The sequence below is a fragment of the Camelus dromedarius genome, chromosome 2 (assembly GCF_036321535.1).
Source record: "Camelus dromedarius isolate mCamDro1 chromosome 2, mCamDro1.pat, whole genome shotgun sequence".
Classification (NCBI taxonomy): domain Eukaryota; kingdom Metazoa; phylum Chordata; class Mammalia; order Artiodactyla; family Camelidae; genus Camelus; species Camelus dromedarius.
In genome coordinates, this window is record NC_087437.1 from 95,103,465 (window position 1) to 95,131,380 (window position 27,916).

The 27,916-nt window shown below is 34.9% G+C and overlaps 1 protein-coding gene across 10 annotated transcripts in view; it reads left to right on the top strand.

The window, feature by feature from the left end:
• The window catches only part of ROBO1 (roundabout guidance receptor 1), a 1,016,936-nt gene that overhangs the window by 701,390 nt on the left and 287,630 nt on the right, over positions 1–27,916 (top strand). For all 10 annotated transcript variants that reach the window (XM_031457716.2, XM_064496419.1, XM_064496401.1 and 7 more), the window contains one exon: positions 10,114–10,440. In XM_031457716.2, the coding sequence (XP_031313576.1) occupies positions 10,114–10,440 (327 nt within the window). The remainder of the gene's footprint in view (positions 1–10,113; positions 10,441–27,916) is intronic.

A 27,916-nucleotide genomic window follows, 5' to 3' on the forward strand; every position in this document is an offset into this window, starting at 1 on the left:
CTAAATATCTTGGTCCATTAGGATAAGCGTGAGTAAATAAAGGATTATTTGTGAATTTTGATAATCTTAGTACAGCTGTGAAGAGTTGCCTTTGAAATGTAATTCTACACAATTACAAACTTTATCTATATTCTGACTACCCATGGGTTTTTGTATTTGTAATAAAAAGGAAAAGAAAGACAATACAACTATTCAGTCAGTTTATTGAACATCTTTTATAATCATTACCTTGAACTCTTTACCTGATAGATTGCTTATATCCACTTGGCTTAGTTCCTGATCTGGGGTTGCTTGTTCCTTCTTTTGGAACATATTTCTCTCTCTCCTTATTTGTTTAATTCTCTGTGTTTATTTGTATCTATTAAGTCGGTTACATTTCCCAGTCTTGGAGAAGTGTCCACATGTAGGAGACATCCTATGGGGTCCAGCAGCACGCTCCCCTCTGTTCACCAGAGCTATGTGCTCTTGGGGTGCCCCCTACATGGACTACATGGGCCCTTCTCTTGTGGCAGGACTGACTACTGGGTGCGCTGGTTGGCAGGGCTGGCTTGTGGCCTTGTGATGTGGCTGGGGTTGGCCAGCTGGGAGGTGGGGAAGCCCTTAGTGCTAATGGGCTAGAGTGAAGACTTGCATTTGCCAGCACCAGTGCCTTCCTGGTATTAACAAGCTCCCCCAAATGGCTGCTGCCAGCATCTGGGTCTTCCAGGGGAGTGCCAGTTGCCTCCTGACTCTCTGGGAAGCTCTCTAAGATCAGCAAGTGGGTCTGACCCAGGCTCCTTTCAGATTACTGCCTTTGGGCTGGAATTCGGAGAGTATGAGGCTTTTTGCATGTCCTTTAACAGAGGAATGTGTTTTCTATAGCCCTCTGACTTTCCCATTTATATGCCCCTTTGGCCTTCAAAACCTTATGTTCTGGGGGCTCATCTTCCTGGAGTAGGACCCCTCAACTAGGAGCCCAGTGTGAGTCTTAGACCCCTGGCTCCCTGGGGAAACCTCAGCAATTGTCATTACCTTCCTGTTTGTGGGTCACCTACCTGGAGGTGTGGGTCTTAACTATACTATGTGTCTGCCCTTTTTATCTGTCTTGCTTTGGTTCCTTCTTTGTATCTTTAGTTATAGAAGGCCTTTTCTGTTAGTCTTCAGGTCATTCTCATAGATGGACACTCAGTAAATAGTTGTAATTTTGGTGTGCCTGTTGGGGGAGATGATCACCCTCAGGTCTTCCTTCTCTGCCGTCTTGGCCCTCTCAACCCCACTCAGTAATCATTTGAAAGCATTACTATGTCTTTTAATGTTTTGAAAGTAATACATTTACTCAATAGGTCAATAAATATATTTAATCTATATATTTATTCAGAAATTATGCTTTGAATGTAATACATTTAACTGATAAATTAATAAAATATATGGGGTATTTTCCACAAGGGACAGAGATGCTTCATCATAGATGACTTTAGAGAGAGTCAGTGTCTGATGATTCTTAGTAAAACAATTAGTTGGCTGGGCTAAGTGCTCCAGTTTTCTTTTATTTTTGTTTTTATTCTCTTTTGAAAAACATTTTGCTGGAATTGTGCCGGATCCTGCTAAGAGCTGTGTTGGGAGATTATTTTGAAGTCTCAAGCAAAACTAGAGAATGGCTTAGTTTGCAAGTTTTCTTACAGATTTAAGAAAAAAGTAATTGATTCCTTTATAAGTTAACAAAAGTCCAAGTGTAATCCCAGAAGAGGAGAATTGTAAAATCAAACCATGGTACTTATGTCAACTTCCAAAGACTACATTAATGGTTCTGTTGCTGGAGAATAGGTTCCTGCCTTGCTCAGGAAAGAATTCAAGAGCGAGGCATAGTGAAGTGAAAGTAAGTTTATTCAGGGAGATACACACTCCAGAGACAGAGTGTGGGCCATCTCAGAGGGCAAGAGAGAGAGAGACCACCAGGTACAGAGTTGTTAGTTTTTATCGGCTCTGTAATTTCATTTCCTCTGTAGGAGGATTATTCCAACTATTTTGGGGAAGGGGCTGGGTTTCCAGGAATTGAGCCCTAGCCTACTTTCGGACTTTTTATGGTAAGCATAGGAACTGTCATGGTAGCTGTAGGTGTGCCGTGAGGTTCAAAGTCTACTGGAAGCCAAATCTTCTGCCATCTTGGTTCTAGCCAGTTTGTCCTGTTCTCAATTGCTGTGTCATTATTTCAATGGTTGTGCCCTGCTCCCTTCCCTCCTGTCTCAGTTCTAACCCATTGGTTAATGCCATATTATTTTGTGCATCAGAAATTATGCTAATCTATAAAGTATAGGTATTATTTTTATATTCATTTACAGATAAAGAAAGTAACTTTCAGAGAGGGTAAGTATTTTATCCAAGTTCACACAGCTAACAAGTAGCAGAGCCTAGATTTAAACCGAGTCAAACTGAATCCATTCTCTGGATGTATTAACATATCTTCACAAATGCTGTGTTAGTTAATGCTTTCTTGTGGATGCAATTCCTTCCTTCTGGAGTCTGGTTTTTCCTCCTATTACCTCTCCTTCTATAGCTCGTATTTTCCAATATTATCCTTATTAATATTTCTGTCTATTTTGGTAAACTTCTGGCTGTGAAGGTCAGGGATTTTATTTCATTTTTCTTTGTGTTGCCAATGCTAGCACAGTTCTTAATGCAAGGCATGATGTGTAGGTATACCAATGGATAAGGTAGTGAGAGAATTTGGACTTTAAGATATGCAGATATTTTTGTTTGGTGTTTTATAGAAAGTAAAATCCTCTTGTTTACATGTTAATTGGAAATTTTACCAAAAAAGGCAGATAGGAAACATGAACTCAACGAAACAACTCAACCCTCCAGTCCCTTCAGTTACAACTCATAGAGAAATCCTTGCTGCTTTGAGTTAGCTGAGGCAATTCTTGCAGTTAATGCCATGGCACCTTCTGCAATATTTTTTTCCATGACCATATTATTAAAAACAGGGGGAAGGGCAAGCAATATTGTTTCTAAAATTTAACTTATGCTACTGTCAGTCTTTCTCACATCTCTGGGGACACAGACATATAATATTAGTTTCTATAGAAATATTACAAAACCACCAAGGATTCCCTCCTGGAATTTCATTTTGGTCTATAATGGTAATCATTTTAGATGATAGCAGACAGTATCAATGGCACTCAGTTAATTATTAGGACTATTCCAAATTTTGACAAGAAAAGATCTCCCTCCTCCATTCGTTAGGTAGAGTGACAATCAAGGGAAATTAGGATGGAACAAAGTACCTAAGGAAAAATGACTCGATCTATTAATCATACAATTATTTTAATGCATTGTTTCTTTGTGTTTCTTTATGCTGTATAATTTCAGGTGAAATTACTTAGTTTTTCTGTAGAGTATGCTCTGTTTTTGTAGCTAGTACAGTGAGAGTGAGTATTTGGGAAATGTGTCTAACTCACTAGAGGATATTTAAGTCTACTCTCTATACAGTGAGTCATTAATGGGTGCTGTCGTCTTATTCTTAACAAATATCTCCTTGTAGGATGAAATTCTGACAAGAAAATTACAGGATTGGTATTTGTGATAGGATTTATGTTAATAATTAGAGGACTTTTGCTCTTTAATGTAAATGGAGCTTAAATAAAAAGGTTAAAAGGCAAGTCTCTTTTAAGAATATAGGTTTTTTTTTACAAATATAGGTATGTTGTCAAGGCAAATATATACACCCCCCTCTTCTTGGGCAAATGTCACCAAATTGTCTTTTAATATTCATTGTGCATCTGTCAACTACTCACTGAATTTGTTTCTCTTCTGCTTTTAGCAATGTTGCAAGCATTCTTGTGCTGCACATATGATATATGATACAAATGGATATTTTAATCATTTTAGGTTTTCTCATTTTACCTACCAAAGAATAAGAAATACCTACCAAAGAAATTTGGATCCAAACAGGTCTTTGTTAATAAAATAAATACTGCTTTGCACAATCTGCTAAGAAGAAACAGACTTGAAAACATAAACAAATAAAACCCTGAGACACATACTAGGAAAAAAGAATAAAATCATACATTTGAAAAAAGAATAAAATTATATATTTGAATCTTTTGCATACTTCAACAGAGTATTGAAAGCAGTCTCTTAAATGATTCCTTGCTTGTGTTTCTGTAAATGTGATGTCTTAAAGGGGGAAACAGTTTACATCCAACCAGGAGTTTGGTTTCCTCGTAATAAATCTCATGTGACTTTGATACATTTCCTTGAAATACTTAGCACTTACGTGTGTATCTTTTTCCAGCTGTGGTTGTGTAAATGTTTAGATATTTCAGTCACTCATGTTTATATTTTATCTTCCAACCGGGCAGTTGTTGAAGGAATCCTTCCCTGTCCTTCTCCCTGATGCTGGCCTTGCCTAAAGTCAGTTGTGTTATATTCCCAAGGTTCTACCAGGATTCTTGCCAAGGACAGCTGATATTATCATCCTGGTGCCTTGTGAAAGCCTCACTCCATCAGCCCCTTTCTTCTTTGTAACTTTTTAGTTTCCTACGTAGAATGTAGTTGAAACCTTGAAGTTGGTTTTGCCAAGTGTAATATAAACCTTATTACATAAAAAATACCCAAATTAGCATAACTAAAATGATAGTTGTCAGGTGGTGGTTTATAGGAACTCACAAATTATGATTGAAGAAAGGTTTTTTTATGAATAGTGAGTCAAGAATATAAAGAGAGGTGTGTGACGAAGTGGAGAGCGGTACCACTTTTAAGGAGAAAGATTACAGTCACCAGGGCTCTTTCCTCTACACTCTTCTGTGATTGATATATGTTCTTCTCTACTTGTTCTTGGTGTAACTCCCTCAGAGTCCTCCTTTGAGAAAGTGAGTCACAGTCATTGATACAAGTTAGGTGACTTTTCCCTCAAAGTGTGTTAGTGGAAAAACCGGGGATCAGTGATACTTAATTTTAATTGTGCAAACAGTACATACGAGTTGAGGTTCTAAGATATTAAAAACTGATACTATAGGATATTTACTCAAAAATGCAAACTCATTTTTAGAGAAGATCACACAGTACAAGGAAAGCTTTATATCCCCTTTTATTTATCATGAAGGTCTTCACTGAGTTAAGTGCCTATGAAATCACATGATTTACAGTTAGATATTCTTGAATGCATTGGAAGAACAAAATTAGATGCATCAGGTTTAACTGCTTCTTGCTATTTTTATTATCTACATTTTAAAAATAAGTAATCGGCGGGGAGAGTATAGCACACTGGTGGAGTGTGTGCTTAGCTTGCACAAGGTCCTGGTTTCAATCCCCAGTACTTCCATTAAAAAATAATAATAGGTAAATCAATAAGTAAACCTAATTACCTCCCCCTTCAAAAATAAAATAAAAATAAAGTAAATAAATCTATTTTAAAAATCTGATTAGAAAAAGTAAGCATCAAACTAACAAAAAATAAACTTGAAAATGAAACAAAAAAATAAGTAATCAAAATGAACAACTTCTAATGTTGGAAACAAGAATGAACAAAAGCATGTTTCTTAATGGAGTTTAAATTAATCCTAGCAGTACTTATGGAATATTTGGAAAGAGCAAAGATTACGAATTTGACTAGGATTGAATCCCACCACTGCCACCTTTCAGCTGACTGACAGCCAAGAGTCTCAGTTCCCCTCAGATGGATACCAGATATAACAACATTCACCTCATAAAGATGTTGTTGTGATAAAGGCAATAATTAATAATTGTTTTCTTTTAAATTCCTCTTCCTCTTGCTTAGACATGATAATAAAGGATAACTTATAGTTTTTATGAAGATGATGATTACCATTTATGATTGTTATTATTGAGGTTAAGCAATTACTTGTCATAAATATCCCTTGGGAATCAGAAAGTTCCTTTCGTGAAGGTTATACATTAGAAATGTGAGATTTCTATGTTTTTTCTTATTATTTCCAAAAGTTTTGGCTCTACAGTCAGTTAAGTCTTTCGTTTACTCACCCTATTCATTCTCTCCAGATTACTGTATGCTGACAGAGTATATTTTCTTTTGAAGCATGTTCCTCAGAAGCAAAATTCAAAGTGGGATGTCCTATAAAAAGAAAAATACAGAGAGTTCAGTGACTAAATAAGTTTGAGAAATGCTGCATATTTTACCTTTCTTCTAGTGCACATAATGTGAATTAGCAAAATTAAAGACCCTGAGAACCACAACTCTTTTTTTGAGCTAACAATCTGAGAAGAGAGTGTTCCACGTAGCATTTTGAAAATTCAGCCTTTAATAGAATAGAGAGCATTTTTATTGCTGAAACTCTTTTACTGAATGCTGCTGTACAAACATCATGGTGAAAACTTGGGCCTGAGTCTCTACTCCCAAAAGTCCTGCTGGGACTGTAGGTTAGGGATGGAGAGAGTCTCGTGCTCCATTGTACTTGAGCAGAGCCTGGGTGATCTCCAGGTTCTGTAATTGGCCGTTACTTCCTCTGTATACTCTCTTTGGACAGTTTTATTCTTTCCCAGAGTTTCAGTCTCCAACTTGATTCTCGTCTCTGGATCCAGCTGAGATTTTTTTCCTGAGGTCATACTTGGATATTTAATTGGCAACTTGTCATCTTCATTTGGAGATTCTGGAAACATCCCAAACTCTCCACGTCTCATGCTGAATACATCACTTCTGTCCTTTCTCTCACCACATCCCATTCTTTTACTCTTGACCTTCACTGGGACTACGCTTACCCATTGCTCAGATCAGAAACTGGGAATCTCTCTACACTCTGCTTCTCTCCCATCCTGTGCATTTTTCATTTCCATCTCCCATAGTGCCAGTGAGTGGATTCTGTGGATATTATAACTATTTCTAGATTCTTCTGTCAACTGAAAAAAAATGCATAACCTAAAAGTTGAGCATATGTTTTATACAGTGGACTTTCTGAGGACTCAAGCCTGGGAGGTGGCCTCTGATATCACTCTAAGGGACTACTCCCAAGAGATAGGGGAGGAGCCAGGATATCTAGGAGTTTTTGTAACAAGGGCTAGGTAGTCGGAACATCAAAAGATTATTGTTAAAGAAAGCCAGATATTTTGAGTTAAGAAATTTAGTACTTTTCTACGTATGGGGAGGTACAAAAGTCTGGGTTCATTGAAATCATTTTTTTGATATACACCTAGCTATCTAGGCTCACTATCCTCTTCTCTCACATCCTGAATCCCTTCAGGGTGCACTGCTGTGGGTGGCAGCGGAGGCTGGGCTCCCTGCTTGTCTCCATCCTGAATTCCCTCTGCTCACTGTTCAGGGTGGCAGTAGTAGCTGATGACTCAATGGCCACACCATCCTTTGTTTACTGCTATGGCTGGCAATGGCAACATTTTTCATTCACACATCTATCTTCTCTTCTGCCTATCAATATCCAAGTTTAAGCTTTCAGAATTTATTGTTTCAAGAATGTAAATGCGTTCTAACTATTCCTTTCCCAGCTTAGCCTGCTACAGTCTAATTTCAGACTACCAATTTTGAGCTCCTTAAAGCCAAACTTACAAGCAATTCCTTGCTTAAAAATATACTAATGTTCTTGTTGCCTTCAGATAGGTTCCAGAACTTTGGCTTGATGTACAAAGCCCATCACATTATGGCTTCTTCAGGCACATGCTTCCTAATCTCTGACATCCCCCTTATACTGAGGCCATTCTCACTTACCTATAGGTCCCACAAGTGTACCATATTCTTTTGTAGCTGTGCCTCTGAGTGAAATCATCTTTCTTTCCCTCCTGACTCATTTTTCAAGACTCACCTCAGGTTTCATGTGTCAGCATGCCTTCTCTGTCTGCCTTTCTCCAGCAGTCTTAAGTGCCCTTTCTTTGTATTCTCATAGCAACGTATGCATCCTTGTTTCCCATGTGAATATAAATGAAATTTACTTAAATTAAATACATATTACCTCAGCAGTTGATCCTCATTAGCATCCACCTTTCATAATTACAGCTGGAATAATGGCCAGTAATATATTATAATGCTTTATTTTCTAAAGTTCTACAGCACTCATAATTGAGTAATCTGAAATCCAATTTAAATTTCATTTGACTTCAGTATAGCCTTTGCAAAAGACCATGAGTTTCCAAGTAATTTTTTCCCTAGTTGCTGGTTTATTTCATCCTTTTTTAGAGCCTGGTTTCACTTAGAGGATTTATAGTATGCTGTATACCATGCCCTGAACTAAAGCTATTTCTCAATATTTCTGATTATAAAACTGTTACTTGACATTTCAAATTATATATATTTTTTTGTTTCATGGTGGATATAAGCAAGTCATAGACCTTTTAGTCTCATCACTCTTTTATGATTTCATTAAGAAAAAATACTAATTACAGTAGTTACAAGTTAGAAATATAGATAAACTCTATGCAGAACTTACTGCCTAATAAAGGTTAAAGTATGCATGTACAGTTACAATTAAAAATAATCTTGTAAAGTGTCTTTATAGTATGCATGATTTTTAAGCTTCAGATCATTCCACTCAAACAGGGTCTTGCTATTAGCACTGTATTCATTTTTTAATTTACTCAACACATTTTTATTATCTCTAGTGTGCTCAAGCATCAGAGAAACAACCATGAGCAAAATCAGACCCACAGATCTTACAGAGTAATGGGAAAGACAAGACAATATTCAGAACATCAAATAAATTTAAATTATAATTCTGATCATTTTGCCAAGAGTAGTTTTTTACCCTTGCTTAAGGGAGTATTTACGTTTTGCTGTAAAGATCAGGGATGGTAGAGATTTAAAAGACTGGGTATAAACTAGGGTGAGACCATTTTGGGCCCAGACCCTGTGACAGGCACAGGCCTGAGGCAGGAGGAAGCCTAATATATTTGTGAAACTAACAGAAGACTAGGGTGAAGAAAGCAGAGAAAGGAGTGGGACAGAAAGTCTGGAGAGCTGGACAGGGTAATGAACACACTGACTGTTGCAGGTCTTGTTAAGGATTTCATCTTAAGAGCAATGAGTTTATTTTAAGAGCCAGATTGTATTTGCATTTCAAAGCTTTCATTTGGCTGCACTGAAGTGAAGCTATTTAAAAGCTATCCTAAATCCTGGTGGGAACCTAGAGTAGTTTGATCTGGGATGGTAGCAGGCTGCAGAGATTGAGATGAGTAGATTCATTTGAGAAATTTGGGAGAGGATTAAGGGATAGAAAGAGAGGTGTCAAGGAAGACTGGTTTCTACTTTTCATTATTCATTGAGAGTAGAACATTAGATGGGAACAAGGTTTAAGGTTTGGTTGTTGAATCTGGGAACTCTCTAAGATTTTTACATATTAAATCTGTTCATGGCAACCCTAAGGTAGGAATATCAAAACTATGAAACTGGATCCTTGTTTTAGAGATTATAATCTTGTTGGAAAAAAATAAGGTACAGACAAAATATTTGTGACACACACACTCAAGATTTCACTTATTAAGTAATAATACATAAGGTCTAGAATGTAGAAAAAAGGGAAAACTATCCTTTTCCATTTAATATTATATTTAATTACTTAAACTCAATTATTTAACATCTTTGAAGTCTACTAAAATGTTAACATAATTATTGGAGACTAATGGACTTAATTTATCAATTAAGGGGACAATATATTTTATATACTTTTTTATTATTTAAAAAGATATGAAAGTCTATATAAAGAATGGTTTCATCATATATATTTCAACATAAATGTTCATTGGTGTATAGCATATGTTTTGTTAAAGTGTTGATTGATGTTAGTTAAAAAGGGATTCCGGGAAGCCATGCCATTATTTGTAGTTGTCAACAATTCTGTAACACATTCCTCTGCAGAAACAGGCACGGACATAGTACAGACAGACAGGGTGATGGGTTCTGAAAGAATCTGTGGACAAGGGATTTGGAGAACAGACAGGATTTGTACAGGCGAAATTTTAGCAAGAGCACTTTCTAAGTGGACGGTCGAAAGGATTCAGGAATGAGAAGTTATAGTCAAGGAGGACACCAGAAGGATTAGGAAGAGGAAGTCAATATTATGCAGTGTTTAGATAGTAGTGTTGATGCCCGGGCTTTTGAAATGAGACTTAATTGTTTTCAAGTGATGATTTGAAGATATTTTATCAATTCTTCTGCAGGCTCCCGTCTTCGTCAGGAAGATTTTCCACCTCGCATTGTTGAACACCCTTCAGACCTAATTGTCTCAAAAGGAGAACCTGCAACTTTGAACTGCAAAGCCGAAGGCCGCCCCACACCCACCATTGAATGGTACAAAGGCGGGGAGAGAGTGGAGACAGACAAAGATGACCCTCGCTCACACCGAATGTTGCTGCCAAGTGGATCTTTATTTTTCTTACGTATAGTGCATGGACGGAAAAGTAGGCCTGATGAAGGGGTCTATGTCTGTGTAGCAAGGAATTATCTCGGAGAGGCTGTGAGTCACAATGCATCGCTGGAGGTAGCTAGTAAGTAAAATGGATTTTCTGTGTTTGGGGGAGGGGCGGACCAAGTGGGATCATTTGCCTTGATCGTGGTAATGAAACATTAAGCCTGCATCACAGGCTTTCCTTGAGGAAAATCTCTACATTTGCATGTGAATATAATCTACTATTTGTTTGAATTTTCTACGTTTCTCATCTGAGCTGGTTATTCAAGCTAAATTGGGATTTATACATAGTGGCTGAACTGTTTTACTTTTGGAGCTGTTTTCTGTTGACCATTCTCACTGAAAAGGATTTACTCTTCTCCTTTGTTCCTTTTAAATATGGTGAATTTAAGTATGTTTATATAAAAAGTACAGTGTAGGATTTTTTCATGTGTCTTCATGAAGAGAAATACTTTCAACTGGTAATGTAAGGTATGGTTTTAAACTGTTTCTAATTCTTAGAAATATATTACACTTTTACTAAAGCTATAGCCAGAGAAGTGTATGATTATGCCTCATACTTTATTATCATGGCTACTGTAGTGCACCCTGGGAGGAAAACATGTGGATGGAATCTGCAGGGGGTTCATGGTTCACTTTATTTATACAAATACCAAAGGCTGCTCATTTGACATTACATCAAAAAGGATTTGGTTGACTAATGATTAAATGGTTACATCTAGAGTCTAGATGTGTATTGTATTTGAATTAGAATTAGGCTTTTTTTTAATTTTCAGTAAGCATTCAAGAGGTAACCAGAAAATTTTGTTCCTTTGAAAGAATCCTGCTTCATATATGTATGTATGACAGGAATTGACACTTGTATAAAAATTGGAGAAAAAAATGAAATTTAGATCTAATTCACTATTAGTTTAACTATCTGTAATTTTATATGAAATTGTGTACAAAACTATATAGATATTTATATATAATGTTTTCCAGGTTGATTGATATTTTAATATAATTTATACATTTCAAAATTTTAGTTATAAAATCAGTTTTCATAATATCTAACATTGTCTCCAATATTCAACTAGAACATAAATACATAGAACCACAGATAATTATAAAATTATAGACACAAAAAGGAATTTAGAGAAGGATTATTCCAACTTAATCATATTATTAATGTGAAATCTGCCCTAGAGAATTTAGATGATTTGATCTTACTCACAGAACCATGTGGTACTTAAGTTGAGACAAAATGCCAAAGATAGTCCGATATGGGTATAAAATTTAATTAGATAGAATAAAAAATTAAAGTAACCATTTAAAACTAGGTCAGAACTAGCAATTCACATTTTAAGAACATTTACGTGAAACCCAAGTTTATATTTCTCTATTTATAGTTACCTGATAATTAACTTATTGTACTTTTTCATATTGCTTTGATTCTCAACGAAGGTCTTAGAACTAAACCAGTGAGATGTATAAAAGCTATCATCACAACAGAAAGCTATTTTTCTTTTTCTTTTTTAAGCTCAACTTTAAATGTGGCACAAAGAAAGGAATTTTAACGGTTCAATTTGTTTATAAGAAGAAGTATATGTTTTGATAAAGTCATCTTTCAAAGTTACGATATTAACACCTTTCTAACACTTGGCACCTCTATATTTAAGAATAGTTCTTTCCTGTGAAGATAAATGTAAGTTAATGTTTGAGAACAAATGTAGAGAATCAAGAAAGATGATGTAGATAACCTAGGCCAACTCCTGTATGTAGTATGTAAGAAACTGAACACCAGGAGGGGAAAACAGTGATTGTTTATTCTCCGGAATTATAATTCTTTAATATAAATGAGTTTGTACCAACAGAAATATCAAAGATCATCTTACCTTTCTGTGTTATTTTCTACTCTATTTACATTTTTATCATTGTCAAACTATTTTTTTTTAAGTTTATAGACTTGAATGGAGGATCTAAATGCTTACCATATAGATTTTCCTTTTCAGAATACCTCTACTTTTACCTCAGATGATCAAGATATCCTTAGTGCATTGGGATTTAGAGACCTGTTTTTTTCTAATCTGGCTTTTGTGCAGACATTTTAAAAGACACTCTTAGTTTCCAGTTAAGTTCTTTCCCTAAGTTAGACATTCCATTACCTTGAGGGTGCATTATGGGAAAAGCTTTTGCAATCTTAGTTAACAAATACATGATCATGAAATTGAAACCAGACATAAGATCATTATATAACTTTTATCAGTAAAATATTCAAATATATGGTTCCTTAATGCATAGTTCACAAATTTTAATGGGATATTCCTCACATATTCCAAAATTCAACTTCCAGAGAAAAAAGTATTAAAATTTATTGAATAACAAGATACTCTAGAAAACACTTTAAGATTGTATTCAATAACAGTTTATATACTTGAGAAGGAAGAAGCATATAGATACTGTACATTTATCAAATATAATTTGATATTAAAAGGAGAGTTAGGTAATAAGATCCTTATTAGTGATAATAATTATTTGAAACTATAAAAAAAGTTTGAATACTGTTTGCTTCCAATAATTTTATAATAGTTAAATTGTAAAAATTGAAATCATGTTTTTGTTTAGATAAATTGTATTTATTTGGTCGCATAAGTTATATGGGAAAAATTAAGTACTCTGCAGTTAAAATAGTTTTTGTGTTTAAAAAATTTGTGGTTCAGAGCACTTCAAATAGATATGTAGTATTTAATTCACGTGTATTTCACATATTTATTTTAGCCAATGGTTACTGCTCATTCAGCATTTTAAAATATGTTTGCATCCTAAAATCAAAACTAGCCTTTTGTATGTTACATAAATAATTGGAGGGGAAGGAGGGCAGGGAAATATGGGTCATATTTGTTATAGGTTAAATCTGTGAAGTGCTTTTATAGTTTGGTTTTATTATTTCCTGGAGAATATTACTACATATTTCCTTAGTTTAGGTACCAAAAGTTCAATAAGAACTGTTCTTATTCTTCCCAAAGGCTCAGACACAGGAAGACAAAGATTGCATCTAATTTCTTAGTGACGCTATAGCTCAAAGTAATAGCATTAACAAAAATGTCTTGAGGCAAAATGGGTTTCAGAACACAGTTGTTGGTAATACTTTAAAAAACATTTATCTGTGTTTTATTTGCCTTTAAACCAAGTTTTACAGCTGTAACAACAACTAGATCTCTTGGTTCCTAACAATTGTCAATCTCTCAAACACTGGGAAAAAAATATGGACTGTGAAAAAACCTTTGCTTCTATATAGAAATGACAATATTCTTGTCTTCTGTGTTTTAATGTTCATTTAAATTTAAGTAATGCATCAAGAGGATTGCATTTATTGGTTATCTTTAAGATTATTTATTTTCATTTTTATTTGAATTTGAATTATAAACAAGATAGACCTAGTGAAAAGCATTGGCCAACCTTTTGGTACTAATCCTTGCCATGTGGTAAGAGTGGTATTCTTGGTCTTGAAAACTCAGTTTTGATGCAATAAAATTTATTTCACACAATTATTAAGTCTAAGAATTGAAATGCTAAGAAATATGTAGTAGTCCTTATACTTAAAGTTTCCACCTTGAATTTTTAGAAGTTTACCTCTGTAAAGGAAAAGAATTTTTAATCACAGATGCATTTTTAAATTTTGTTAATTATTATTTTTCTTTGCAAACCGAAAATAATATATTTTGATAGGGACTTTAATTTGAAAATTTAGAAGATACTGTTGTTTCAAAGATTTATGAAAACTCACTGTTTATCTAACTCAGTTTCAAACCTAGCTTTCTAAAATGATCTTATAAATAGTATTTCCTTGTTTGTTTTGTGTTAGCGCTATTCTAGAGTTTACTAAACGTTTAGAAAAAAGTATTTTATGGGTTCATTATATCCATATTACCAGTTATTAAATATAGAACTTCATTTTATGCCTGGTACAAATTGATAACAGTTCTTTGACACGACTTACATTTAATAAGTAATCTGATCTTGGGTAATTGCACTGAATTTTAGGGAAAATTATTTTGAACCTTGACCACACTTTCGATTGTAGAACATGGCTCTCTAAGTCATCTGCTAAGCAGTGCACAGTCAGCATATGGCTATTTCTTTCCTGTGTAAGCTGTTTTCTCCTGAGGAAGTGAAATTCCCTTCTGACTAGGCAGACATCTGCTGGCTGTCTTAGCAGCAAACCAGAGAACTATCTTTCCAGGAAAAAAAAAAGTCCAATTAATCAGAGATTAAGTCTTTCCAGATTTTATTAACTGGGCTGCTTTTTAATAGTGATTACTTTGAGGTAGAATGTTTATATTTTGAAGTAATATTTCCCACTGAAGTAATGTTTTTCCATTGCTCTCAATATATTATGATCTTTTGTTGTCCTTGTTATTAAACAATTCTCCTTAAAGTGATTTAGTGTGTTCAGTTGACTTCTTAGGAAAACTTTTATTGTTTTTCCTCCAACTCACTTGACTGCTGTATATTAATCTTTAGCAAATACGTGGAAAGATCTTAAAGTGGGGACATGCTATGCATTTTCTTTCCTTTACTCCCAATCTCAGGTTAAGGAATATGATTATTAAGCTTTCAGAGATCATTTTTAAATAACTTAAAAGTTGTGCTTTATTTCTAAATACAGAACTAATATATGTTCACTATAGAACATACACAGTCTTTTAAAATACATACATGTTCTTGTAATCTCATTACCCAGAGTTAACCACTGTTGAAATTTGGGTGGATATCTTAACATCACTGTATGTTCTCTAGGGAAAACTATTTACTATTCAATTAATATTCAGTTCTTTCTTAGGTGGCCAAAAAGAGAATTGGCTATGTTAGAACACATAACTATGTCATAAAGACTAAATGGAAGAGTTTAGCTCTAGATTGGATGCCACAAAATATCCTCCATCTCCTGTTTTATGTTACTACATATATCATCCTGGACCAGATTCAATCAAGTGATCTTGGGGTTAAAGTTTACATACTCCCTTACCAGTCTCATGAGCCACTCCTTCTATTTTCTCAAAAAGTAGATGGTGTTCATACATGCTGAAAAGTACTAAGATAATTACTTCAACACTACTTGATGCTGAGATATAAAGTCCCTTGGGGTTTCCAGGAAATCAATTCAGTATTTAGTTATTTATGGGAAATTCTTGGCAGTGTCTCTTCATATCAACAATACTGACTTTATAAAACAATAAAATAACAAGGTAGATCTGGTTATCTCTTAAATCTTGTCATCATATCATTCTTCCTTTTAATCCTCCTAACTTACTTATGATTTAAATGCTAGACATCGTTCCCACATACACAAAGTTGAAGATGATTTGTATTTATTTTAAAATGTGGTTCAATGACAAGTTGATCTAATAAAACATGCCTAAACATTCTTAGTATAATTAATTTAAATTAATACAAAATAAATTAACTTAAACTTGTCATTAATTACCAATTTAAAAATTTTTTTGTCAGGTTAGGCAAAATGTTTTGTTGAATGTTTTGAGGGTCATAAAAGTTCTTTGATCTCTTGTTACACAATGTGGGCATTAAACGTGCTGTTTTTAAAAAGTCAAGCATTAAATAAAAACATGAAGAATAAGAAAATATAGACTGTCCCCCTAAAATTGGTATTTTTTCCTAGATAACTCTTTGCAGGCATTCTGCTTAGTTCTAGCCGTTCAGTGGTGAACAAAAAAGGAAACATTTTCTGCCTTCATGGGAATTACCATAAAGGGATGTGATGACAGAAAATAAGTAACTAACCATACAAATAACTTTATGTTTAAAATGGTGGTAAGTACGAGGAAGGATTGAAGTTAAGCTGAGAGCTGAAATACATGTGGCAAGAGACAGTGTTAGTTTGAAACAGGTGTATAATGGAGATGAAGAGAAAAACGAATATTAGACTTGGAGATTGAAGAGTTGGTTAAATTTTGGAGGGTGAAACAGTAGAAGTTGAAATTTTGCAAGAAATACAATTATTGGTGATGGCTAAGTCAAGGTCAAGGCTATGAACCATGCAAGTCATAGAACTGAGAGTTCGGATTAGCTTATGTTAGCTTTGATGGTTGACAGTTGTTCAGTTTGCTGCAGTCCCTCACAGTCCCAAGATACGGCACCTTCCTCTGTTCCCTCAGCCTGGAATGTTCTTGTTTTCCTGTTCCACTGGTCCCTCTCCTAAGAACTACCTCCTCTGGAGCCATATGTGACTAAGTGTCCAGCACCATTCCTGGCCCACTGTAAGTGATATGATCTAACATGTAACTTGGAAATGTTTTATCCCACGTGTGAGGAACATCATAAATCATCAGAATGCCACTTCAAGGACCAATCTAATTTCTACACAACTTCTCTGTAAAGGCAAGTAGTTCCCATGACCTCAAACACTCATTTACTCATTTGAAGGCACAGCACTTAGAATGGAGTCTTGGTACTATTTCACTGGGGTTTTTTCTTTCTTTCAAGGTTTTGGAATATTTAATTAGCTCCTCTGGGAATAACGTAACTTGGGAAATTTAGTTGACTTCCAGTAGTACCAGTAGCCAAAAGAACTTTTTTAAGCTCTGATACATGTGGAACTGGCTCTCTAAGTGTAGTGAGCCCCTCAGAGTAACATCAGCCTGTGCCTATGATTGTAAAGACTGGCTGATAGAAAACAGAGGCATTTAAACCTCCTGACTGATAAGGAAACAGTTAATATTCACAGTACCTGAAGGGGTTTCCTGAAGTTCCCTTAAGAAAGTTTACATATGCAAAACAGGACTTAAACATTTTTACTTTCTCTTTGTCTTTCTGGATAGGGGGAAAAAGTGAAAAAATTAGTATTCTGGAAAGTAGAATTATTTGCATTCTTATACTTTGCCAGTAATCTGTATATTATCTGTAAAGCTATTATAGTATAGTAGATTTATAGTTAATGAAGCAAATTTGACAGGAAATTAAAGAAAAATTGCCACGTAGTAATTAAAAAAAAATTGGGAGGAAGTAGGTAATTAGGCTTATTTATTTTTAGAGGAGGTACTGGGGATTGAACCCAGGACCCTGTGCATGCTAGGCATGTGTTCTAGCGCTTGAGCTATGTCCTTCCCCTGCAACATAGTAATGTTTTAAATTTCTTATTGCAATCTTAGGCTTTGATCTATGGTTGATAAAATTTTTTTTTTCAAAAGCTTAGTTAAAATAAGATGTAAAAACCAATGAAAATCTAGATGCTGCAATAATTAGGCACGATATGGATAAGAAAGAGAGGAAACTCACTTGGATGGTACTGTGTCCAGCCACGTGTGGGGGAGGCAAACTCGGATGTGGGAAGGACTAGGTCTACTACAGCCTTTAGGATCCTACTCAAAATACGGTCCATGGACCAGCAGCATTGGCATCAGCTGGTAGCAAGTTAGAGATGTAGGGCCCCACTGTGGGACCGCCTGAATCAGACCCTGTATTTAAACAGTATTTTAAGGTGACTTCATATGCAAATTCAAGTTTGAGAAGTGCTGGTATACACTGTGCTAATCTGGCGTTCACAGACCCATGCTCGTCCCTGAAGCCCGAAACTTCTTTTGGGAATGTGACCCCAATGTGGTTGGTTTTTAAAAAGAGAATCAGGGGAGACATGATTTCAGGTGGATTATTCTGGGTTTCTAAACCAGTAAGGAGTGGAGGCCAGGGAAAGCTGGCGGGGTAAGAGACTGGTAGAGACAGCGTTCAGGGGCAGAAATGGAGAGAGAGAAAAACATAGAAAGAAAAGCACAAGAGGGACACAGAGGGAAACAAAGTCAGAGTAACAGAGAAAGAGACTCAAAAAGAAGGAGGGGGTGGGTGTGGGAGAGAGAGCGCGCAGGTGGGCATGTGTGAGCCGGTGGGGGTAGCGTGGGGGCGGGGCGGGTACTGATATGATAGGGTTAAGTTTGGAAGAGCAGAGAAATACATTTGTCTGAATGAATAAGGGGAAAAAAATATTTCCTATGTATGAATATTTACAGATAGTGGAATGTTAAGCAGAGAAGATACTCAAACTTTTTTTAATATCCATACCATTGTATATCAAGGAAATTAATAGGTGAAATGTGTCATAGGTATCTTTAAGTAAATTAATGGAAGGCTGTATTCACTTAGAATAACCCAAAAGTGAAATGCTAGAGTCTTTATTTAATGTTACATTTTCTAGAATGCGAACTATTAAAAAAAAAAAACTAGGTTTTATTAATAAGAGCAGAACTGTGCTGGAAGGGTCACTGGGAAATCGTTTAATATATCCTTCTGATTTTTAGTTTAAATTACCTGAAGATCATTTGTTGTATTAAATGAGGTTCAGAATAAAAGATTTTCTAGCCTCCATCATCAACATTCCTTATGTTCATCAGCATATGTTAACACAAAGTTATTACCTCAGTTTACCTAAATTCTATTCTACAGCTTGTCTTCCTTTCATTTTATATGTTGATAACAGAAGAGCAGTTTTAAAACTATAGCAGCTCATATGTTTGAGGATCGTTATTAAGTGGGACCTAATTTTTAATAAAGTACATCTGATGTTTAATTTAGGTTTCTGAGTATAATAAAACAGTTTCTAATCTCAGTCTCTTAGGACCCAACATGGAAATTGTAGCTTTAGTAACATTTTAAGTTATGTCGTATTTAACCTAAGGTTTAAATTGAAGTTTTAATAGCATGTATGACATTTTACACTTGTCAAAAGAAATAAAAGTTTATGACCAAGTTATTTAGTATGTCTGAATGGGGACATTTTTAATCTTATCCAGTGAATGATGGAGTAAAACTTAGAATAAAAGCAAGAGAGTTAAAAAGAAAGTGGGAAAGGACACCCTTCCACAAAGGATTTATATTCAGTCTCAATCTCTTCCTTTCCATCACTCTATATCTCTTCACTACATAATACTGTACTTTCTCTAGATTGAGTCACATTAAGTTACCCTTTGATTAGATTCCTATCTCAGTCAGACACTAGAAAATGGATTAGGAGACTGTGTTTGATGTAGGACATTGATGGCACTTCAATCATATAATCCAGCACTTGTCATAACTAACCCAAGTGACTTCCCTTAGTTCTAAAATGGATGTGTAGAGCAGGTTGCAACCTTGTTGAATCTTGCTTAAGGGAATTCTTGGAAAATATGATTACAGCATGCTTTCCTTTGGGACCACCTCAAGAAAGAAAGCAACAGTGAGCCAAAATGTCACAGGAGAGGAGGAAATGTTGTGTGGCCAGTAGACTGAGATCTGTTGACAGTTCCTTTTTCCTCCACTTTTCTCATCTTTTGCCTAAATCATCACAATCTAGAACTTGCATGAGCTCATAATTCTGTGGTTAGACTCTGAAACATTGGTAGACAATAAAGGCAGTTTCTTAGCCCCTTTCTTTTTCTTTCATTCTTTTTAGAAAGTAATTACCACTTAGGTCTCTGTATAGTTTCCCATGAAATAGGTTCTTTCTGGACTATGTTGGTTGTCATTCTTCAATCTCCTTCAAAAGATTGATCATCAACTGCAGGTGAGTAACAATACATTTCTTATAACCTATTCCAAGAGGAGTTTGTGTTCTTTTAACACAAGGGGCTCTCTTAAACCATTAACTGGATGGCTCTTATCCAAAGAGTGTGTTAATGGAAACTTCGTAGTTAGATATGATTAATTCTGTCATTAAGTTAACACAAATTTTGTTCTCAGCAAACTCAATAAATGTTTATTTAGCATAGCTCTCTGGCCTTGGTGAAGTAACTTAGCCTCTCCATGTTTTCATTCTCACCTGTAAAATAGGGAAATTGTTCCACTTACCTTATACAGATTTGGGAAGGATTAAGTAAGTGAGCATGCATCATGTGCTTAGAGCTGTGCCTGGCCAACAGCGAGCGCTGTGTGAATGGCAGTGATTGTTCCATGTGCTATTTACTGTGCTAGGCACATTATGAGGTTGACTTCTTCCATTCCTGTGGTCCCAAAGACTGTATCTCTTTATTTCAGGAAGGGGGATGCTGAAAATCTAACGCCATATATGGTTACATTTAGAAAACGCTTGCTGTTCCCAGAGGCAGTCATCTTCTATACACAAATGTATTTAAAATCCACAAAAATGTTTGTGAATAGATAGGTATTTTTCATATATCAGTACATGGTATGTCTTTGATGGCCTACTTTCGAGGATTTGTAAAGCAATTGTTATTGACCTAGTTAGTATTTCAATATTTGATTGTGGTCTCTCAAAATATGTTCCAGTGAATTGTTTCTATGAGCTGTTAAAAAAAATAATCTGGAAAATACATCTTTAAACAAATCTCTTTTCTATAAGACTTCAGAGCTTTCAAAGTATTAGCGAATGGTATGAAACACAAGTAGGAGATCGAAATTATTGTGATTCCCCCACTTAAATGAACTGTCCAAATATTATTTTCAGAAATAAATTTTTGATGCACGTTGATATTTGGTACTTTGTGGGAGGACACACAGTTTCAAAAGTGTCTGTGTATCAAATTCAGCTGTGTGGTTATCTTCTTGGTTCCTTTGTTTTAAGATCATAAGAGTAAGAATACGATATATAATTGTTTTCATTTTGTGTCCAGGTAGGTTTTCTTCTACATCAGCATGTTGAAGGCCATAACAGGGATCCATTCAACATTCCAAACATAGGCAATTTAAATATGGTACTTTATCAAAACTTTGCAAAGAGATGCTTAGCGCAGTGTGTGGCCTTACCCTTCTCTCTCAGTAATATCCTGTTACTCTTAATAGCCTTGACCTCAGCTTTCTAAACTTTGTCTTCTATTATGGGTATAATTTACCTCTTGCGGACATTTGACACAGCTGACCTTCTTTGTGAAATATCCTCTTCACCAGAATTTCATGGCACCCAGCTAGATCAAGATTGCATCCTACTGCGTGTAACCAAAGTCAGACAAATTAGCCGAATGGGTTTAAATTTGAGTCTGGAGAAAGGCTGTATGAAGTATAAGGACTCCAAGAAGCCATTAGGAACCAGCCTCCTTTGATTTTTCTGCTCTGCCAACCTTAGAATGTGACTTTCTTTCTTATGGTTGCAAGGTGACTGCTGCACCTCTCAGTGTCACCTCTCTGTGCTGTCCTTGAGGGAGGAATGTAAAAAATTATCAGCCTATTTTTTTTCCAGATAAAGAATAAATTTCCTGGAGGTCTTGCCCACTAGAATTCGATGACATCTTGTTGGCTTGAACTGTTACATGGCCACCCTTACTGTCAAAGTTTTCTGGAGAGATGTGTTTTTGACTGGCCCATCTCTTCTCCAAACAAAATTTTGTCTTTTGTTGGACGGAAGAGCAAAGAATGGGTATTTACTAGGCAAGTAGCAAGGTCTGCCACACAGATGCTATTGTTTCCTCTTCTTTATCTGGCTTTTTTTTGGCTTGTAGCTGAAATGTTTAGGCTCCAGGAGGATTTTGCTCTATGGCCTATTCTGGATGACTACACCTACCTCCTTGGATTTAGTTGTCAAAGTTGTCCTGATTCACTCCTTGTTCTTTTCTCTCTAGCCTAGACTTTGCACTCATCTCTGTTTGGAGGTCTTGGTTGTGCCTCCAGCTTAAAGGTCCAGACTGAGACTTATCTTCCTTTCCATCCCTGTCTTTCCCCTTTCCTCTTTTATTTCCCAGCTATGAAAATGGTACTGCCATCTCACCAGCCCACCAGACTGGAAGCCGGAGATCTATTCCTTCCCCCTTTCTTTCCACCTGTTCATATCAGTTGATCATCTAGTCTTGCTGATTTTTTTTTTTCCTGAATGGCTGGAGAGTCTTCCCACTTATTTCCATCCCCCTTGCTGTTTCTCTAATTAGTATCACCATCATGTCACACTCAGATGACTGTAATACTTATTCACAAGTAAAAATCTGATCTGTCCCTCTTGATTGCTCACTCAGAGATTCACAATTGCTCCTAAAAATCTGAACTCAAAAGGATTTGCAAGGATTTGTGTGATCCGGGCAGTGCAGCCTAGGATTTACGCTCTCTACCCCCATTCCTTTGATCTAGAAAAAGCTATTTATTGCTTCAGAGCTCAGCAGAGTCATCGCTTCCACCAAGTCTCCTTTTCTGTATATCCGACTCCTCCCCCCAAGGTTAACCTTCCCCATGCCTCCCTATATTCCTTGATCACAGCATGTAAGTCTTGTATTGTAAGTAAATGTTTACTTACCTGCAACAAGGTCCTACTGTATAGCCCAGGGAACTATTTTCAATGCTTTGTAATAGCCTATAATGGAAAACAATATGAAAAGGAATATATATGTATATATGTATATACACATATGTATATACATATATATATAAACATGTATAACTGAATCACTATGCTGTACACCAGAAATTAACAGAAAATTACACAGTGGCTATACTTTAATTAAAAAAAAGTTTACTTGTCTGTATTTCCCATTTAATTAAAAACATTTTTGTGTTTGGGGGGGAGGCAATTAGGTTTGCTTGTTTGTTGATTGATTGATTGATTGATTGATTGATTGATTGATTTAAAATGGAGGTACTGGGGATTGAACCCTACTTAATTTTAAGCACTTGTGTTGTATAACTTGTAGTACCTAACACAGGTATTAAAGGGTGTGTTATTACCGAATTTCTGTCAGTAAAAATTTCTGTATAATGATCTCCTCCAATCGAAAACAATAGAAGAAAAGTTTTATTTCTTATATTTAAAGGTGCTGATGTACAATTTAGCATTTTGTTTCCCTAATAGAAATGAGAGATTGCACAAATTATCAAATTATCTGTATTTTTTGTATGTGTGCCTGGAACAAATTTACCTTGAAACAACTGTAATGATAAGTCAAGTCTATGATTGCGTATCTCAGCAAACTTTTCTGAAAAGAACTTCAAGTAGAGCATTAATTTATTTAACATCATATTCTGATCATTATCTCAGACTATAAATTTAATATGCTATAAATAGAATGAAGAATAAGTTTTTAGAATTTATACTGAATAGAAGACATTATGCATGGATATTCAAAAGAAATATGTATGGATATACATCAATAGAAAAGGCATCATTTCCCCCCAAAATTATTAGATAACCTCACATTAAGATTTACAGTTAAATGGATAGTATAAAATTTTATCCCAGTGTTTGTTGTAGTAATCCAACATTATGTTGCTTGAACATCAGTTAAAAGGCATGACCACACAGGATTTTTCCAAAAAATAGATAATTCAGATTTTTCTCTTATAGTGTTAAATTTAAAAATTAATAGAATTAAAAATGTTTACTATAAAATTTTAATATTAATTTTAAAAGTATAAATATTTCATATAAATATAAATAAACATGTTAAATAAATAGACTTTTAAGTATTAAAAAATTTTAAAACACTCTGCTTTTTGCCTAAAGTAAAACATAAAATCTGAGACACTGGAAAGAGATAGTCTTTGACATTGGTAACTACTTTTGACCAAAGCCTTTTCTAAGCTACAACAGTTAGTGATACTAAGGGGAGGGAGGAAAGAATGTTAATTTGAGTGAAGTGGTTCCAATTTTAAGGGGGTTTTATTGAAGCCAGAAAGGATACACACATGCAGACACACACACATAAGTAAATCAAGGAAATCTTTTTATATGCTGTTATGGATTCAGTTAAAGTTCCTCTTTGTTTCTTAATGTTTTAAAGAATGTCAGATTCAAATTTTCTTTAGATTTTAAAAATTGTGGTTGAAACATATGACTTACTTATGAAATTTTGGATAGGAAAAATATGAACAAAGGAAATCTCCTCTCTCTACCCTTGCCCTGAAATGCTACAATTACTGTGATAATTAGCTCAATGCTATTATGGATTTTTTTTCTTGTAAATAATTTATACTTCAGTTTGCCTTCATCCTGTAAGACAGCAGTGCCTGAAATTGATTTGGTATAATTGTACCTTTGATTAATATTTAATTTGAAATTATTTTACAGATTCAAGTTTAGATGTAACTGTGTCACATTTTAAGATGTTAAGTATATACTTGAGTATATGAGTGTACATGTTTTTATAATCACTCACTGTTTTATTATCCAAAGCCACCATTTCTTCAGATCTATAAAGTAATTTTGTTATATATATAAAAATATATATTATGTATATAACATGTATATTATATACAGTATATATAATATATATTTCTTTTTTTGGCTTACTAACAGAATTGATTAAATTTAGACATTCCTCCATTGCCCCCTGACTTCAGGTCGTATTTCTATAATATTACATGTAGAACATGTAGCTGTTATAAATGAAAATATTTGCCAATTTGAAGTTACTAAAATATAAGCCATTAATTCCATGGGTAAAATCTCTGATTCAAGGGACTATTTTCCATCACTTAACTCACACATCTGAGGAACTTGGGCAATTAGTTCACAGTGAAACCTTTGAGCTACTGATAGTCATGTAGGCGACAGGACAAAGGACTTCCCAGAGGGATATATTTCTTAGGTGCTTGAGTTGATGAGTGGGAGAGGTGGCTTGAGAAAGGATTGACTTCTTCTGCAACAGGATTATCATCAGTCACTTTCTCTTCTTCCCAACCCCAGTATCTTTTCTCCCTTAATAGGCTTTTGATTTTTTTTTAAACTTTTTTTTAATAGAGTTATAGTCATTTAAAAATTTTGTGTCAAATTCCAGTGTAGAGCACAATTTTTCAGTTATACATGAACATACATATATTCATTGTCACATTTTTTTTCTTTGTAAGCTACCACAAGATCTTGTATGTATTTCCCTGTGCTATACAGTATAATCTTGTTTATCTATTCTACATATGCCTGTCAGTATCTACAAATTTTGAACTCCCAGTCTATCCCTTTCCACCTCCTCTGCCTTGGCAACCACAAGTTTGTATTCTATGTCTATGAGTCTGTTTCTGTTTTGTATTTATGTTCTTCTTCTTCTTTTTTTTTTTTTTTTTAGATTCCACATATGAATGATCTCATATGGTATTTTTCTTTCTCTTTCTGGCTTACTTCACTTAGAATGACATTCTCCAGAAACATCCATCTTGCTGCAAATGGCGTTATGTTGTCAGTTTTTCTGGCTGAATAGTATTCCATTGTGTAAATATACCACGTCTTCTTTATCATCTGTTGATTTTATACAAAAGAGGAGGCTACTTTAGAGTAGGATTACACACATCTCTAAAAGCTTGTTCTACAGTTCAGCTCAAGTTTCTGAAATCTATTGGAAACTTACAGTTCCATGTACAGCCCCTGAGGAAGGGGGATCTTAATTAGTTCTTTTCCATTTTAGCAGTAAATGACTCAAAAACAACCCAAACAAACAAAAACACAAAAGATGGCTGGGATCATTTGATTAATGATATGTAATTGTTTACCGGTAATTTCCTTTCCTGCAGTATCAACTCCACAAGCACAAGGACCTTATCACTCTGGATTACTGCTGACCTAGAACAGTACCTGGCACTGAAACAGTCTTCCACAATGTCTCGTGTATGAATGTTCTGTTAGCTTAATGCTTGGAATTGATTTTCTGGGGCTTTTCTAAGGACCTGATAATGCCTCTTAACCTCTGTGGCTTAATTTTCTTACCTGCAAATAGGCAATGCTGTATACTATCTTATGTAATAATTGCATAATTGGTAACTATTGGAAAGTAATTTGGAATGGTCAGAGATAGGCATTGTACAGATGAGAGATGGCTGTCTTTATTAAGTAATCAATGATATCTTTAGAACTTCTGATATTTCTTGTACTCTTGCAAAACAGTACAGTCTTAGTACCTGAAAGAAAGTCACACAGCAGTTGTATAAAAATAGAGGGAGGAAGGGAAAGCCAGAAGGAGAGGGCTTTAAATTTAGCTCTAACTACCATGTCTATGATCTTTTCTTTTATGCTTTTCTATGGTATTTTCTTTAAAATTATGCTTTTTCCTAAGAATTTGTGCATTTTAGTTGATGTTTTTCAGGTTCATAGTCTGGTGATAGTGTTGTATGTCTAGGGCAAATTGATGAGTGAGTATAGGCCATTATCGTATGTGGCAGGGTTGAAATCTGCTTCCAGGAGGTACATTTCTCCATGATTTTCCCAGACATTTCTGCTTGGTGATGTGGGGGTGGGGAAGCAGTAAAGAGATTATTTTTTGGTCTTTGTGGTCTTTATTTTGGGAGGAAAACTTTAACCTTAGTTTTGGATTCCGTTGTCATAGTCTTTATTCTGTTGACTAGCCTTACAAGTCTTTAATCCATGGAAATCTACTCCACTTTTTATATATTTAATTCACTATATGGTTAAAGCTGTTTTCTGTTCTTTTATATGTGCTATATCTTTTCTTTACATTACAGTTGTTTGACAGATTTAGTTGTCTATGCCAGATTTTGTTCCCTGTTTAAAGTGTGTTTTGGTGCCAGTGAACTGTTAGAAATTTTGTGTGCAAACATACCCATTTGTATTCTGCCACTTATAATCTTTTTCTTTATATCTTTGTACCTTCCTAAAATCCTGACTTTTTAAAAGGAGGGCTTATTTTGAGAACAAAATCATGTTATTTCAAAGATATTACATTTGGGACATTTATTGTCCCGCAGAGAATCTCTCATTTCAGGATGACTTGTATTGCACTCAATGTTTACAAAACTGTTCATTTATCTGACATAAGGGGCTAATCAAACTGTTTAAGTACATTCCTGGCTGTTTGGAAGCTTTTAAAGCACCAGATAGAGAGTCCTTAGCTATGGAAATTGTGTTTGTATGTATGGAACATCGTCACTGAAATTCTGAACAGAACCAAAGGAAGAAGAATATCGAATTTTAATATTCACCCTAAAATATTAATTTATTCCTATTTTATATTTAACTTAGTGGAATAAGTTGGCCCTTAGTAAAACATTCTTATAGAGTACAGTCTAAGTTTTTTCAAGTTGAGGAAGAAGTTGAGGTGTAAGGCCATGTCAATTGTAATAATAACCAACGCTTCTCTGTGGTTATTATGTGCCAGGCTCTTTATTAATTTATTTAATCCTCACAAAAACTCAATAAAGTATGTATTATTATTATCCTCACTTTTTAGATGATGAAATTGAGGTCCAGGTAGTTTAAATAACTTTGTTCATGCTCGTAATCCCTATGTTATTTTGCCTCTAATACTTAATGAGACTCCTTAATCATGAGGGATGCTTAATCATGAATGTGAAACATAAGGCAAATTCATTTTGTACATGAGACAATTACTGTCTCAAAATAATGCCAAAGCGTGATATATATTATTTCCTTTGGGAAAATAATTGCTAATATGGCTACCAATAAGTTCAAATTTCTTCTACACCCAATTTTGAACTTATATTTTTATATTTGTTTTTTTAATCTGCAGTCAATCATAGAGAAGAAACTGTAAAGTGTGAATATTGTTTTACATGCAATTCCTTTTAACATATGAAACTCTTACATTTTTATACTGCCTCAGTCAGTTGGTTCAGTTGACCTATATATTTTGCATGTAAGATTGAGCTGTGGCTTTGGTATCTATGCATTATTGATAAGTCAAACTACCCCA